This window comes from Bombina bombina, chromosome 10, assembly GCF_027579735.1.
Source record: "Bombina bombina isolate aBomBom1 chromosome 10, aBomBom1.pri, whole genome shotgun sequence".
In the NCBI taxonomy this organism is placed as follows: Eukaryota; Metazoa; Chordata; class Amphibia; order Anura; family Bombinatoridae; genus Bombina; species Bombina bombina.
In genome coordinates this window covers 36,201,840-36,218,313 of record NC_069508.1, presented here as the reverse complement: position 1 = coordinate 36,218,313, position 16,474 = coordinate 36,201,840, and the positions used below count along the sequence as shown (strand labels likewise).

Below are 16,474 nucleotides of genomic sequence, written 5' to 3'. Positions count from 1 at the left end.
AGAGCGGTTCCACCTGCTCTATACGTATCTCCAATGCGCGTTCACAATGGCCAGTCTACTGCGCATGTGCTTAGCGTTCATACCGGTCTCCAATGCGCATGCGTTAATCGCACTAGAAACATAGTACTCAATGAATAACAATAATGTATTCATTCAGTACTATGTTATTTGCCAAGTAAAGCAATGTGCTACTCAGTTACGGAGCCGTCCGTGAAAGCAGATGACGCTTTGATTTTTTTTGTCTAAGAATCAAACGCGCATGCGCAAAACAGGAGCGCGCTCCAAACATAATACGGACGAAAATTTTTTGGGGCTTGCGCAGAATAAGATGTGGGCGGATGACGTAGTTTGACGGCCTCCTAACGGCCAGTTTTTCATATGGGTATGTAAAAAACGTGACCAGGAAAGAAAAAAAAAAGAAAAATTACAGGCTGAATTAGGAGAGGGGAAAAAAAAATTATTACGGCAATAACTTTTTTTTACAGATTCATTAAAAAAAAAGATGAATGAAACATATTATTTTTTAAAAAGAATATTACTGTTGATGGCAAACAAGGTAAGTTAACATTCACTTTAAAGGGACATTAAAATATCTACCCTGTATATATATATCAGGGCCGTTTCTAGGGGCGGGCAGACTGGGCAGTGGGAGTAGTGGGGAGCACTTTAAAAAAAAGCTCTTAGTTTAGCTCTGTTGAAAAGGTAGTTGGAAAGCCCACTGCAAGTGGGAAATAAGACACTCCCCCCTCCCCCTTATTTTGCATATGAAAAGACCCTTTACACAAACAGCAGCAAGCTGAAGTAGGTATCTGACGGTATTCTCATAAAACTTTGGGGCTTGATTAGGAAAAATAAGCAAAACTATACATTTAAAAAAAAAAAAAAAGCTTTATGGACTATATAAATAGATAATCTACAAAACATTTATGCAAAGAAAAAAATTAGTGTATCATGTCCCTTTAATAGTGATGGGTGTGTGTATGTGTCATTTACTCGATAATGACAATGGCAAGTTTTCACAAACTCACATGTGTGGGCTTGTGTCTGCTATTACTGCCTGAGTGTGTGTGTGCTACTGCTTATCTATCCCGGCCTGTGTGTGTATCTGCCTATTACTGCCTGAGTGTGTGTGTGTATGACTAGCTATCCCTGTCTGTGTGTGCATGTCTCTGTCTATTACTGCCTGTGTGTGCATGTCTCTGTCTATTGCTGCCTGTGTGTGCATGCCTCTGTCTATTACTGCCTGTGTGTGCATGTCTCAGTCTATTACTGCCTGTGGGTGCATGTCTGTCTATTACTGCCTGTGAGTGCATGTCTGTCTATTACTGCCTGTGTGTGCATGTCTCTGTCTATTACTGCCTGTGAGTGCATGTCTCTGTCTATTACTGCCTGTGTGTGCATGTCTCTGTCTATTACTGCCTGTGTGTGCATGTATCTGTCTATTACTGCCTGTGTGTGCATGTATCTGTCTATTACTGCCTGTGTGTGCATATATCTGTCTATTACTGCCTGTGTGTGAATGTCTCTGTCTATTACTGCCTGTGTGTGCATGTCTCTGTCTATTACTGCCTGTGTGTGCATGTCTCTGTCTATTACTGCCTGTGTGTGCATGTCTCTGTCTATTACTGCCTGTGTGTGCATGTCTCTGTCTATTACTGCCTGTGTGTGCATGTCTCTGTCTATTACTGCCTGTGTGTGCATGTCTCTGTCTATTATTGTCTGTGAGTGCATATCTCTGTCTATTACTGCCTGTGTGTGCATGTCTCTGTCTATTACTGCCTGTGTGTGCATGTCTCTGTCTATTACTGCCTGTGAGTGCATGTCTCTGTCTATTACTGCCTGTGTGTGTGCATGTCTGTCTATTACTGCCTGTGTGTGCATGTCTCTGTCTATTACTGCCTGTGTGTGCATGTCTCTGTCTATTACTGCCTGTGTGTGCATGTCTCTGTCTATTACTGTCTGTGTGTGCATGTCTCTGTCTATTACTGTCTGTGTGTGCATGTCTCTGTCTATTACTGTCTGTGTGTGCATGTCTCTGTCTATTGCTGCCTGTGAGTGCATGCCTCTGTCTATTACTGCCTGTGAGTGCATGTCTCTGTCTATTACTGCCTGTGAGTGCATGTCTCTGTCTATTACTGCCTGTGTGTGCATGTCTGTCTATTACTGCCTGTGTGTGAATGTCTCTGTCTATTACTGCCTGTGAGTGCATGTCTCTGTCTATTGCTGCCTGTGAGTGCATGTCTCTATCTATTACTGCCTGTGTGTGCATGTCTGTCTATTACTGCCTGTGTGTGAATGTCTCTGTCTATTACTGCCTGTGTGTGAATGTCTCAGTCTATTACTGCCTGTGAGTGCATGTCTCTGTCTATTACTGTCTGTGAGGGCTTGACTCTGTCTATTACTGCCTGTGTGTGCATGTCTCAGTCTATTACTGTCTGTGTGTTAATGTCTGTCTATTACTGCCTGTGAGTGCATACCTCTGTCTATTATGTCTGTGAGTGCATATCTCAGTCTATTACTGCCTGTGAGTGCATGTCTCAGTCTATTACTGCCTGTGAGTGCATGTCTCAGTCTATTACTGCCTGTGTGTTAATGCCTGTCTATTACTGCATGTGTGTGCATGTCTGTCTATTACTGCATGTGTGTGCATGTCTGTCTATTACTGCATGTGTGTGCATGTCTGTCTATTACTGCCTGTGAGTGCATGTCTCTATTACTGTCTGTGTGTTAATGTATGTCTATTACTGCCTGTGAGTGCATATCTCTGTCTATTACTGTCTGTGAGTGCATATCTCAGTCTATTACTGTCTGTGAGTGCATATCTCAGTCTATTACTGCCTGTGAGTGCATGTCTCAGTCTATTACTGCCTGTGTGTTAATGTCTGTCTATTACTGTCTGTGAGTGCATGTCTGTCTATTACTGCATGTGTGTGCATGTCTGTCTATTACTGCCTGTGAGTGCATGTCTCTATTACTGTCTGTGTGTGCATGTCTCTGTTCTCTGTCTATTACTGCCTGTGTGTATAGTATATTTGAAAAATAAACAGCTATTACAGTTCTTTATCAAATTATTTATGTGCAAAAATCTCATAGACTTTAATAGTGAATTTTGTATATAAAAAAATTGTTATAACTTTTCTAAATAATTGTAATAGACCCCTAAATATGTTACAAATACACCCAGTGACATATTGCAATCCTTTAGAAAATCTTACCTGATGACTTTTCTGCAAAGTTCAACTTTAAAGTCTATTGGACATTTTGTAGATACATTTTGGATAAGAATTTAAAGGGATTGATATGCATTAAACAAATAAATATGCATAGCTATGAGACAAGTATAAATATAATGGCAATTAGTAAAAGATAGAAAGATATTTTTAGATAATATCAATATATTTGTAAAAAAACATTGTAGTAGAAAAAGGACATATGTAAAGGGATAGGAAAATCAAAATGAAACTTTCATAATTCAGGATACAGCAAAAAAATTTAAGACAATTCTATTATTCTTGTTCTCTTGGTATAAATTGTTGAAAAGCATATGTGCATATCCTTAGCAGCAGCAATGCACTACTAGGAGCTAACTGGTGGTTGGCTGCAACACACATTTGTCTCTTGTCATTTGCTCACCAGATGTGTTTAGCTAGGTCTCAGTAGTGCCCTTATATATATATATATATATATATATATATATATATATATATATATATATATATATACAGGTAGCCCTCAGTTTACGCCGGGGTTAGGTTCCAGAAGGAATGGTTGTAAATCGAAACCATTGTAAATTGAAACCCAGTTTATAATGTAAGTCAATGGGAAGTGAGGGAGTTAGGTTCCAAACCCCTCTCAAAATTGCCATAAGTAACACCTAATAACATTATTTTTAAAGCTTTGAAATGAAGACTTTAAATGCTAAACAGCATTATAAACCTAATACAATAATCACACAACACAGAATATATAATTAAACTAAGTTAAATGAACAAATGTTTTTGCTAAACAGCATTATAAACCTAATAAAATAATCACACAACACAGACTTCACTTGCATTTTTCTGCAAACAGTTCTTTCTATGCATTCCAATCTGGACTGATTTATAGACAGGAAGATATTGTTCCTTTGAAATCTGCTCGATAGCTCAGGTCTGGTTAAACTGATTAATTTCAGCTTGCTTGGCTTTGCTGCAACACAAGCAGACAGCTCCACCTACTGGCTATTTTAATAAATGCACTGCTTCTCAATGCTTTTCAATAGCAGTCACATGACTGGAAAAAAAGGTTGTTATTCTGAAACGGTGTAAATTGAACCATTGTAAAACGAGGGCCACCTGTATGTATGTATGTGTATATATATATATATATATATATATATTATTATATAAAACAAGTAATGTAATTACAAGGTAGTTCAATCCCACCATTAGTGACCAACTACAGAGATAGATGATAAACAGATTAAATAAGTAATGTAATAAGAGAAAGATAAATCAATAGAAAGATAACTAGACAGATCTACACTACACAGTTTGATATAAATGGAAAATGTAGTTATTAAAGCAGATGGATAAAATAAACGTTCAGCAAATAATTAAACAATATATATATATAAACCTTGTACCATTGTCACTATATTGTCACGTGTCTGTGTGACAAGTGACCCCTACAGCCGCACTCACAGCACCTATCCGCTCTGTAAGAGTTGCGGGACAGCAGCAGCACCAGGATGTGCCAGGCGGGGGGAGGGCGGTGAGATGGGAGGGACCTGTGCACTGTTTATGCCCGGGGCCTCGGCAGGAAGAGGCCCTCAGACAAGGCCTCTCATTGTTAGAGCGAGTGCTTCAGCAGCACGGCCTCTCCGGGAAGGTTATGTGCGGGCACCATGTGCAGCTGTATGCGGAGCCAGGACTGTGTAATATGCGGAGGTGAGTGAGGTGCTGCGGGGCTAGTGGTAGCCCGTACTGACCCTGCCTGAGGTAACCAGCCGGCAACCAAAGGGTTAATGCCAGGGAGCGGGAGGGACAGTGACCTACTGCTGTGGATTCATGTCTGGCTATTAAAGGGTTACATTTTTTACTATAGTCATTTGTTACTTGATACAAATGCCTAGTACTGGGACTGGCACTGCATGTCCCTGTTCCCATCCTCTATATTAACATTCTCCAATCATTTTTCCAAGATGAATATCTTACTGCACTTTATTTTTTGTCAAACATTATACCATATTTTATTTGTGGACCTAACCATTAGAACAGGGCTTTCTCAATTTGTTTAAAATATAGGAGCCCGACCAAAAAAGGGTTAATGTAAGGGTTATGTAAATGATGCATACTGAATGTCAGCCTTGTTTAGACTGTGGCAGAAGAGGGGTTAATCATTATATGAGGGGTTCATTGTTAGGGTGATATTTGGGGTTAGGGATAGGGTTAACCCCTAGGCTACCAGGAAAAGCTGCAAGTTACATCAAAGCAATTCATTGCAGTCCTCTGGCAGCGAGGGGTTAACACAATTCCTACTTAGAGTGCCATTTGTGGACTTCAGCAGCACTCTAAATCCACTTGTTTTTATAAAAGTAAATTCCACCATTTCACCTTATAGGTTGTGTTGTGAGGGATATGGGTACAAATCCTTTTAATTGCTATGCTTCAAGAAGTTCAATGAACAGAAGATATTTTAGTGTAGATCTGCACAAGGAGCTAAGTGTGAGTAGAAAGGGGTGTTCTAAAGTAACTGGTATACCATAGGAATGTGTATACCACGTCACTTCCGGTGATGTTTTATCAGCTGTTGGAGGGATGTGGCGCGCAATGCGCATGCGCAAGAGGACAAACCTCCTACAAACAGCTGTTTAAGGAGATTTACTTGCAAACAACGGGTCGCAGGATTCTATGGGCCGTACTTTGCAATGCGCAAGCGTACTCGCACACGGGCCTACTCCGTGCGCTGCCGTGTTTGGAATTTTTTTTAATAAAGGCTACATTTTTCTATGAAGTCCGGTGAATGCTACAATATTTTATTCCGGTGGGTTAGGGAAGGTGAGGGTGTGTGGTGTGGGTATCATGACAGTAGCACTATGCTGTCACATTTGTCACTGTCATGCATATAATTTTTAGCTCACTCAAATACACTCTACAATCTAGAGTGTATTTGAGTGAGCTAAAAACTATATGCATGACAGTCGCATATAGAGTCTAGATTATATTGAATAAAGCGACCGCAGTGTGCGCGTGAGCACTGAAGGCTATTAGCCTCTATAAATTATGATTACGGGCCATATATTTTCTCGACCCGTTGTTTACTTTACATCCGCTGTTTGGAGGAGGTTGGGCCTCTTGCGCATGTGCATTATGCGCAACACCCCTCCAGCAGCTGAGTCACGTGAACTAAAGTGACGTGGTATACACATTCCTATGCGGTATACCACTTTCTTTAGAACAAGGGGCAAGCAGTAAAAATGAAAGTGAAACCTATATAGTTAAAAGTTATGGTAAATTCTAGCATTTGTGAAATGCTAGGATTTACCATTGGAACAACGAAAGGGGACTTTCAGTCATGAAGTATAAAATACTTCATGCTGAAAGCTCCTTTATTTGTTTGCAGCGTTCGCTGCATTGAGCTGCTAATGCACTGAGAATATCTCGGTATGCTTCACATGCACGTGCAAAGAAAAATGTGAACACTAAACCAATGATAACTTTTACTAGAAGCATTTTTGCCAGTGCATGTATATTATAAATATGTTTCTATTTAAAGATGTATTTCATCTATGCACTTTAAACATTTGACTGTAATGTCCCTTTAAATCAAGTCTCACTAATTAGTGATTTAAATCAAATTAATTTACATCAAATGATCTCTAGAGGTTCTGTTTTTTTATGTGTGAAAAGAGACTTTTTATGAGATTTGTAAATAAGTAATGAATCCAGAAGGAATACAGATACATTTTCATATGTATAGATAACTCTAATTCCCTGATCTCCTTATACCACCCCCCCATCTTGCATTTACCATTCTCACCGCAAATTCCAAATACACAAAAAAAGGAAGAGATTTCTATTTGTTTAATAAAATGTTTTATTTTATTAAAAATTGGTCTTTTAAAATTTTGTTTCTGGCTCTGTTGCTGCTCCAGCCCAGTAGGGATAATCACAAACAGGAGGAAAAAGGAGACAAGAAATGGGCATCCAAAGTCATAAGCAATGGACTGATCAGGCTTAGAATGGGGCCATCCTTTTATTGTAGTCCTCCAAATTTAAAGATCTCTGAGTTTCACCCTTTGCATCGGGAGCTTTTGACGATATGGCCAGAGCATTTGATCCTGAGCTGGGAATCTGCAGGTCAATGTTTATATCAAAATCGTGCTCTTTAAATAAGTCTTCAGAGATGTTGAAGGTTGACTTGACGTTACTTTCTTTCTCATGGTTTTCATTAGTACATTTTTCTTTGATAATTTCAGTGTTTTCTCCAGATCCATACCTTGCATTTAACAGGGCAATTGTGTTAGCTTGGACTCTAGGGTCTCTGGAATTGGTGAACAGTATTGGTCTACATTGCTTCCTTATGCAGGGATCCATCTGTTGTTGCTTCTGACTCTGATATTTAGTCACCATAACTTTCTTAGGCTCCACAGTGTTCCTCTTTCTCTGATTTATATAACTAATGGTAGAGATTGTCCTTGCTTGCTGCCAATCCATGGACTCTGCTTTTTTCTCTAATTTATATAGCTGGTCCTTGATCTGATTTGCCTTTTCTTGGTCTGCAACTTCTTCTGCTAAGTCCTTTACCTCCATAAATTGCATTTTCTTCATCATGTTAGATGGTGCTTTTCTGAACCTCTCTTTTTCTTTCAGTACATATTTGTTTTCCTGGTCATTGATTTTATAGTTCATGGCCCCTTTTATGGAAAGTTCTTTTTTGTTCATCTCATCTAGGGTGGGGAGTTGCTTACCAGCAGAGAACATTGCCACCTTCCATTTCATGAACTCACTCTCAGTAAAGTCCTGATTTGAAACAAATTCCATTCGGAAAACCTTCTGGTCGCTGCCATGCCGTAACGTCAGGCCTTTGTTTGTAATTGTGTTTCCAAGTTGATAAGCTTTGCCGGTGTCTACCACATCAGTGATTTCTGCTACCCTATACACGGGTTTGTTGTTACAATAGCCAATACCAATTCTCACAAAGCAACCAGAAACAATTTTGTCAAAGAATGGCATTTGGCACCAGCGTTCCAGCTTGTGACGAGATAACCACATTTTATTTAATTCTTCAGGTAAAGAGATAGGTAGATATTTTGATAGGATGTTGTTGCAGCCTGAGACCTCATCTTCCTCTAGTATAAAGCTCTGAGCCGAAGTGCCAGTGGAAGAACTGCAGTAAGAGGCTGTTGCATTTATATGGTTCTTCATGGCTCCTTCCTTCTCTGCACCTTTTCCTGGCTTCCATTTATTTTTATTTTTAGTCTCACCAACTGTCCACTCGTTACCAATGTCGAAGGTTTCATAATCTGAAGTTCCAGTAGGCTTCTTCACCGGTTGTTCTTTTTCATCTGAATCAATCCACTTTCGCTTTGCAAAAGACAGCAGCTCCTTATCCAAGTTATCATCTCTTTCACTTTTCTCTCTGTCTAAATCTCTACATTTTCTGCCTTTCTCTTTCTTCATCATGGCTCCAGCTGCCGAGCGAGTCTCAGGTAACTGAAAGAACACTGTGCCTGTGCACATAATGGAATCCTCTACCAATGAGCTCCTCTGTATTGTGACTTCATCTAACTGCCATCATACCATGAAATAGGTAAAAGACAAATCCCATTGGATTAATCTTTTACAGTAAAATAAAGACAGCTACATGCTCGATTCATACAAGCCTATCCTGATTTATCTAGACTTACGGTAAATTCTCACAAAACCACCAGGATCCTGCCAGATCCATGGATAAATTACTTAATGTTTGTCCAATCCATGTCAAGTTTACACATACGCAGTCTGATCTATTTAAATATAAATTACAGATAAAGAAAGTATATTGCAAAGTCTTAAAGGGCCAGTGTACATACGTGTTATTAGAATGTAATTTATACAATAATAATAAAATAACACAAAAGCCATTTAAAGCATTATAAAATATTTTTTTTTATTTTTACCTCTACCTTTACAGCTCTGGTGCATCTGCTTCTGACGAAGCGGATATTGTCCGCGAAACGCATAAGGCCATGTTCACCTTATATCACGGTGTTGTAAACGCCAGAGTTGTTAACCGATATAGTTTTTATTCTTTGCCTATTGGTATTTCTTATGCTTAATGCTGATCTACAAGGACCATTTCCCCTGGGGGACCAAGCTAATTTCCCACTGATGTAAAGGAATCCTAAATTGGAATACTGTTCGCACGAATAGTGATTAGCCATTAACTTACTACACTATGAGGAGGTCCTTTGTGCGTTTTTGTTTTTAGATTGGGATACGTTCATAGAATTCCACTTGTTGCCGGAAGGATACAAATTAAGAAGCAGCCGTTCCTTCACATACCAGGGGAGACTTTGTATACCTATCACAGAAGGATTAAAAATATCCCAGATAAGAACTATATTGTTTTGAATGCACAGCTTTGTGTGAATCAGAGGGTGCCATTTAACAAATGTTATGATTTTTTTTTTTTCTACAGTTTGAAAGCTACAAGTTTTTGTGGAATGTGATAATCCTTATATATATATATATATATATATATATATATATATATATATATATACATACACACACACACACACACATTTTGTTTTACGTTTTTTTCACTTGTTTTGGGTAATTTTACAATTATTTCTGAAGCCCCTCTTGTCAGCCACACAACCTAATATGGTTTCAGATATGACCCCTGGTCCTGAAGCTCCTTTGTCAGCCACATACCCTAATAAGGTTTCAGATCAGACCCCTGGCCCTAAAACCCCCTATTAGTCAAAAACATAAATTATATTTCAAACCCTTGACACTAAAGTCTTCTTTCTTACCTTAATAAATGAGATTAAGCTGCTGTCAAATGCTTTGGGTTCCCCTGTATGTGTTGTGACAGGTGCAACACCAAAAGCCGCAATCCCTTGGTGCAGCAGTCTGAGTGCGGTTAGAAATAATTTCATGTCCAACAAATTAAAACCGTGGTGTTGATTGCTGACACCTGGCTTAGTGTTTGTACCTTTTAGCACAAGGAATAGTTTTCTTTACAGTGATCTTGCTAGGTTTTTATAAGAGGAATCTTCTACATTCACTTCTAGAACATATTTATTTTTCACAATATGACAAGAGACGAACAACTTTAAAAATATAAACATGTTTCTCTAATGGTCTTGAATAACCCTTACTAGGAATATTTACGTTTTTACACCCAAATTAAAATGTAATAAAACTTGATTTCTCTTTAGTTTAACTCCTTCCTGACTGTACATATTTGTAGAGCTGCAACAACTAGTTATGAAAATAGTTGTCAACAAATCTCTGTATCGATTAGTTGGTTTGCAATTAGTTGGTCTGTGCACAACACCAGCTGCTTCACTCCAATGAGCTCCTGCACATGGTATTGTGTTTTATGGTTATGTCCTAAAGGACGTCTACAAACATTTACTTTTCACTTTTTCAGGACAGTATTAAGTTTCTTTTTAAGTTTACAACTATATGCATCTTATGTGCAACCCAGAAATCATCATTTGGATTGTTTATATTAAATCAGGTGATTTGGGACTATGCTTTGCATGATATAGTGCTGAACTTGTTATTTACACCTAGCCCTAGATTGATGGGAGTTGTTATTTGAATTGATGTGCACTATTATCTGTTTGCACAATTATTAGCTGATTGCTTGCTTTTGCTAATTATATGTTCAGTATAGATAAATGTGTAAGGCTTGTCCTGTTATTGATATATAGTCCAGGCTTACTTTATTGAGAGGCCCCTTGCCAAGGAGGAAAACCTTTTGCATTGGTGGAGCTAACAAAGATAAATATCCCACCTTTGCAAAACCCTACTTATGCATCTCAGGCACCTCATCACCATCTGATCACCTCTTCTCTGCTGCAGGTAATATAGCTTGTAAAAAGAGAGCCAGCCTTAGCCAGGAGCATTAGGACATGATGGCTGTGACGGTTCCCTAGTCACATACATGGACAATGTGTGACATAGTGCCATCTATTGGTTGAACTATCCCAAAAACATCATAACAGCGCCATCTATTGGTTGCAAGCTCACCACCAAAATGGACACAGAAGAAGGAATGACTAATTTGCATATATTTGCATAGGCGAAAATACCAACAGATAAATGTTATTTTTACTGTTTATAACTACCTAAATCCTCCATCCTGTTGGCAAAGTTATATTGCTTTATTATATTGTTTCCTATATGCTTTTCTATGCTTATTTTAAGGAGTTTGTGTCACCATAAGCTTACTGGTGTGTTTGTAAAAGCTAGTCCTGAGTGAAATAAAGCATTAGAGTAGTTCCTTCTGTAACAGGTAGTCCTGTCTGATTCTTTCAGGTATACCAGTAGCAGAGGTTCTGACCCTGCATTCTGGCTGCACCTTTCTCTGAAAGAGAGTCCTGCAACAGAGTCTGTGGGCCTGTATGCAAAGAGCTGGCCTTGTGAACCCCAATTGTCTTTTTAAAGACAGTGCAGGGAAAGGAATCAATACCTACCTGAAGAAAAGAGTGTGGCAGAGGGGACATTACCTGCCTGAAAGGAGCAGCAAGGCAGAGGGATCTATTCCTGCCTAGAAGGAACCAGAGGGGACGTTACCTGCTGGAAGTTTGCAGTGAAGCAGAGGGATCTATTCCTGCCTAGAAGAAACCAGAGGGGACGTTACCTGCTGGAAGTGTGCAGTGAGGCAGAGGGATCTATTCCTGCCTTGAAGCAGACAGGCAGAGGGGACGCTACCTGCCTGGGAGCCCACAGAGACCAGCCCAGCTTGGGGAGATATAGCCGCTGGCTTGACCCCGGTCTCAGCAATATCTCTGGTCCCACTATCTGGTGGCCACCACTTGGTTTGGACAGAGGAAGGGAGACCCCCTAGCGGAATACCGCTACAATGGAATTTTTGCATTTCAATACAAAGTTTCTGAAATAATGAATAACAGAATGTTATAAACAGTGATAGTCGACCTCTTTTCAAAAAGTTTGTGGTTTTGTTTTGCTTAATTATAAAAATGTGCTCTGCTGCTTAAAAATTGGACAAACAGTTGTGTTAATGTAAAGTTTTAGTCTGAAGTTTTCTATTTGTAACACTCAGTATGTGGATTTTTTTTTTTATAAAAAGGAAAAATTTGTTTTTTTTTAAATCCGATTAATCGAACAAATTATCGGCCGATTAATCGATTAGGAAAATAATTGTTAGTTGCAGCCCTACTTATTTGTAAACAAATAAGTAAAAAAATAGAATCACACAATCATTCATGTAATTGCGTGATTTCAATGATGGGATCGTGTCAGGGGCGAGTGCTTATGACGCAATCCCATTCAGGAAGCGCCTATGGCTTCAGTACAGCCAAACGGCTAGGACGTTCCATGCTGTCCTAACAGCGCTTAAGCCCAGCGCAGTTAGGACGGCATAGAACGTCATAATGACAGTAAAGGCTTAAAGGTAATGTAACTGTTGCCAAATGTGTGATGCTGTTGTTGCTAATGCATGTTTATAGTGGCAACATACTGCTTGTATAGAGTAAGTATTAACATATGCTTGTATGGAGTACCAACATATTGCTTGTATAGATGGCCCATATACTGTTGTATAACTTAAAGGGACAGTATACACTCATTTTCATATAACTGCATGTAATATACACTACTATAAAGAATAAGATGCACAGATACTGATATAAAAATCCTGTATACAACTGTTTAAAAACTTATTTAGAAGCTCTCAGTTTAGCTCTGTTGAAAAGGTAGCTGGAAAGCCCACTGCAAGTGGGAAATAAGACCCTCTCCCTTCTTTTGCATATGAAAAGACCCTTTACACAAGCAGGAGCAAGCTGGAGAAGGTAGCTGACGGTATACTCATAAAACTTTGGGGCTTGGTTAGTAATCTGAAAATCAGAGCAATGTTCTTTAAAAATAAGCAAAACTATTCATTTTTTAAAAAAAAACACAACTTTATGGGCTATATAAATAGATCATCTACAAAACATTTATGCAAAGAAAAAATGAATGTATATTGTCCCTTTAAGTATTAACCTACTGCTTGTATCAACATATGGCTTGTATAGAGTACCAACATATGGCGAGTATAGAGTACCAACATATGGAGAGAGAGATTACAATTACCCAACAATTGTGGGGGATTGTGCGACTGCCACACCTGATTGGCTGAACAGCCATGTCTTGCTCAGAGCTGCAAAGAAAACGAATGTATGTATGTTTTGCATTAGAATGTACTATTAAAGAAATATTGCATTTCCTGAACTCTATATTATAGGGTTTTTTGTAGTACCATCTGTGATAATTACGTACAGCGCGGCATTTGCTTTACTTCTTCATGGTTTGTTACAATTTTTTTCTTTTTCTCTTAGGTATTCACAATGAGGATTTATAGAGAAAATAACTCTTGGAGCTCTGATATGGATATTGTGAGTTGCAAGAAAAAACATGATAATTCAATATCAACCGCTGTAAAGTATGAAAGCATCTCTGTTGAAGCCAGTTATGATTTTAACACACATACATCATGGATAGAAAAAAATGACACCACTGAATCTTCAAAAAGCTTTAATGACACAAACAGTAAGCAAAAACTACAGGATACCTTTAAAGAAATTGTCAGTGGCACTGAAAACCTATGTGAAATCTTTTCAGAATTGGCTGCTACAAATGTGGAATTTAACAAGGAACCAATAGCAAATAAGCTCTGCCCATCAGATGGCGTTGCTCATATATGTGTACATTGTGGTAAGAACTTTGTTCGAAAGTCAGATTTGACAGTACATCAACGGATACACACGGGTGAGAGACCTTATAAGTGTTCATATTGTGGTAAGGGCTTCTGCCAAGCATCTATGGTAAGACGCCATGAGAGAACACACACAGGAGAAAAACCCTATAAGTGTTTAGATTGTGGTAAGTCATTTTCTCGATCCACATCTCTTTTGGTTCACAAAAATAAACACACCGGAGAATTTGCATTTAAATGTGATTGTGGAAAAACCTTCAGCAGCAACACTCTTCTACAAAAGCATCGCCATACTCATATGTATCAGCAGTATTCTTGTCAAATTTGCGGCAGTGTTTTTAAGAATCAGCTGGATCTTAGAACACACAAGCACAACCAACATTCTAAAAAATCCTTTTCCTGTCTCCAATGTGGAAAAACCTTTGCACGATTTCATCTACTTAAAAGTCACCAAAGAAAACATGTTGCTTTGGCAAATCGTGGGATTACCGAAAAACTGTCTAACAAAAGTTTATCTGATTTGCACAGCTTGGAAAAACCCCATGAACAAGAGCAGAAACAGCCCAAGGTTGAGAATGATGGAGTCTCTGCCGACATTTCTACCACACATGTAGTTACTGAATATCGTCTGACCATTTGTCCTGATCGTGGGAAGGCCTTTAATACTCCCTCAGTGCTACATAAACAGGCGACTCATGAGCAGGGATGTCTTTTCTGTGCAGAATGTGGAAAATCCTTTGTTCGAAAATCTGACTTGACTGTACATTTGCGCATACATTCTGGTGAAAGGCCATACAAGTGTTCCTACTGTGGTAAGGGCTTCTGCCAAGCATCAATGCTGAGACGTCATGAAAGAACACACACAGGAGAGAAACCCTACCAGTGCTCAGACTGTGATAAGTCTTTCTCTCGTTCCACCTCCCTACTTATTCATAGGAACTCACATATTAAAGATAAGCCATTTAAATGCAAATCTTGTGATCTGACCTTCTCCAACACAGCTCAGCTGCGTCAACACAGTAAGAACCATAGAGGCACTTCCACATTATCTTGTGATATGTGCAATAAATCTTCTAACCAGGACAATATCTGTGACATGCACCAACCTATTAAAGGTAATTCAGAGCTGTTTCTTTGTTCTGTCTGTGGGAGAACATTCAACAGTGCTTCTGGGCTACAAAGACACTTACACACGCACATCCAACACCCTTATCCTTGTAATACTTGTGGTGAGGTCTTTAATAGTAGATTTGACTTTCGCATACACCAACGCACACATCCACCTGACAGGCCTTTCACCTGCCCTCAGTGTGGGAAATGTTTTCCACGCCTAAACCTCTTGCAAATCCATCAAAATACACACACTGGCAGCAGGCCATATGAGTGCTCTTTTTGTAAAAAAACATTCTCTGATCCATCCACTCTAAGACAGCATCGGCAGCGGCATCAAGGACTAAAACAGCCTGAGTTTGTAGAGAAGGAAAATCCTGTAGACAAAGAGATTGCTCTCTCTTCTGTTCTCATTGATAATTGTCCATATGTATGCGTTAAGTGCAGCAAGACATTCAGTAGCCCTTCAGCTTTGCAAAAACACCAGCAGTCTCATGACAAGGAAAGTCTTCTTTGTGCAGAGTGTGGTAAGAAATTTGCTAGAAAATCAGACTTGACTGTGCACTTGCGCATACACACAGGTGAGAGGCCTTATAAATGTTTATACTGTGGGAAAGGATTTTGCCAAGCATCCATGGCACGGCGACATGAGAGGACACACACTGGAGAAAAACCATATCAGTGCCCAGACTGTGACAAGTGCTTCTCGCGCTCTTCTTCTCTCCTGATCCACAGGAATAAGCACATGAGCGAGAAGCCATTTAAATGTGTTTTGTGTGATCAAACGTTTCAGAATCCAAACCAGTTACATATGCATTTAAAGACTCATGGTAATGTCCTTGATATAAATGCAGAGCAATGCAACCCCCCATAAATGATTGAATAACTGTGCTTTGAGTAATTTTATTGTATTGTACAGCATACTGCTATTTATGTTTTTTTCTGTATTCCTTACAAATTTACAAGAAAATGAATTTATATTAAGAGGCTGCAGACATATAAAACGGTGGTCTTTAAATCTACATTAAATGAATGCGCACATGGTTTTCTTTGTGTATTTGATTCAGATGCCGTTAAAAAGATATTGGACATTAAAGAGGCACTAAAGAGCATGCAATTAATTCTCCCCCACCCCCCATCAATTTACCTCCCTTTTCAGAATATGCATCTTTTTATATACGCTCTTTCTCTGTCACCATCCGGCAAGAGTTCACAGTATATACTAACCGGAATAATACCCTGCATTACGGTGCTTCGCTAATTCGGTGGCGGTGCTGAGGGTCACATGACATGTATAAATATACTGTACAGTACTGTATACTGTAGTACTAAACAAACAATTCCTGGCACCCACTTGTGAGTGTGTTCTAAACCAATAGGGGTATATGGAGCACAACGTGTAGTACTAAAAGGCAATGAGTAACTCACCCGCACTGTGCACTTT

General features: G+C 39.1%; 2 protein-coding genes and 1 long non-coding RNA gene across 3 annotated transcripts in view; 1 reads left to right on the top strand and 2 right to left on the bottom strand.

Moving 5' to 3' along the window:
• LOC128641339 (uncharacterized) overlaps positions 1-4,738 on the bottom strand; it is an 85,577-nt gene extending 80,839 nt beyond the window's left edge. Inside the window, exon 1 of the long non-coding RNA XR_008399474.1 lies at positions 4,625-4,738. This is a non-coding gene — a long non-coding RNA (uncharacterized LOC128641339). The remainder of the gene's footprint in view (positions 1-4,624) is intronic.
• A 40-nt stretch (positions 4,739-4,778) lies between these two features.
• Positions 4,779-16,074, top strand: LOC128641337 (zinc finger protein 420-like). The gene is made up of 2 exons (XM_053693951.1): positions 4,779-4,928; positions 13,544-16,074. The coding sequence occupies exon 2, from the start codon at positions 13,553-13,555 to the stop codon at positions 15,902-15,904; it is 2,352 nt and encodes a 783-aa protein (XP_053549926.1). The 5' UTR covers positions 4,779-4,928; positions 13,544-13,552; the 3' UTR covers positions 15,905-16,074.
• Positions 7,218-8,723, bottom strand: LOC128640689 (RNA polymerase-associated protein RTF1 homolog). The gene has a single exon (XM_053693118.1). The coding sequence runs from the start codon at positions 8,721-8,723 to the stop codon at positions 7,218-7,220; it is 1,506 nt and encodes a 501-aa protein (XP_053549093.1).
• Positions 16,075-16,474: the final 400 nt, after the last annotated feature.

Excerpts from the sequence above, each read along its gene's own strand:
- LOC128640689 (XM_053693118.1), bottom strand. The coding sequence starts at position 8,723 with ATGTGCACAGGCACAGTGTTCTTTCAGTTACCTGAGACTCGCTCGGCA.
- LOC128641337 (XM_053693951.1), top strand. The coding sequence starts at position 13,553 with ATGAGGATTTATAGAGAAAATAACTCTTGGAGCTCTGATATGGATATT.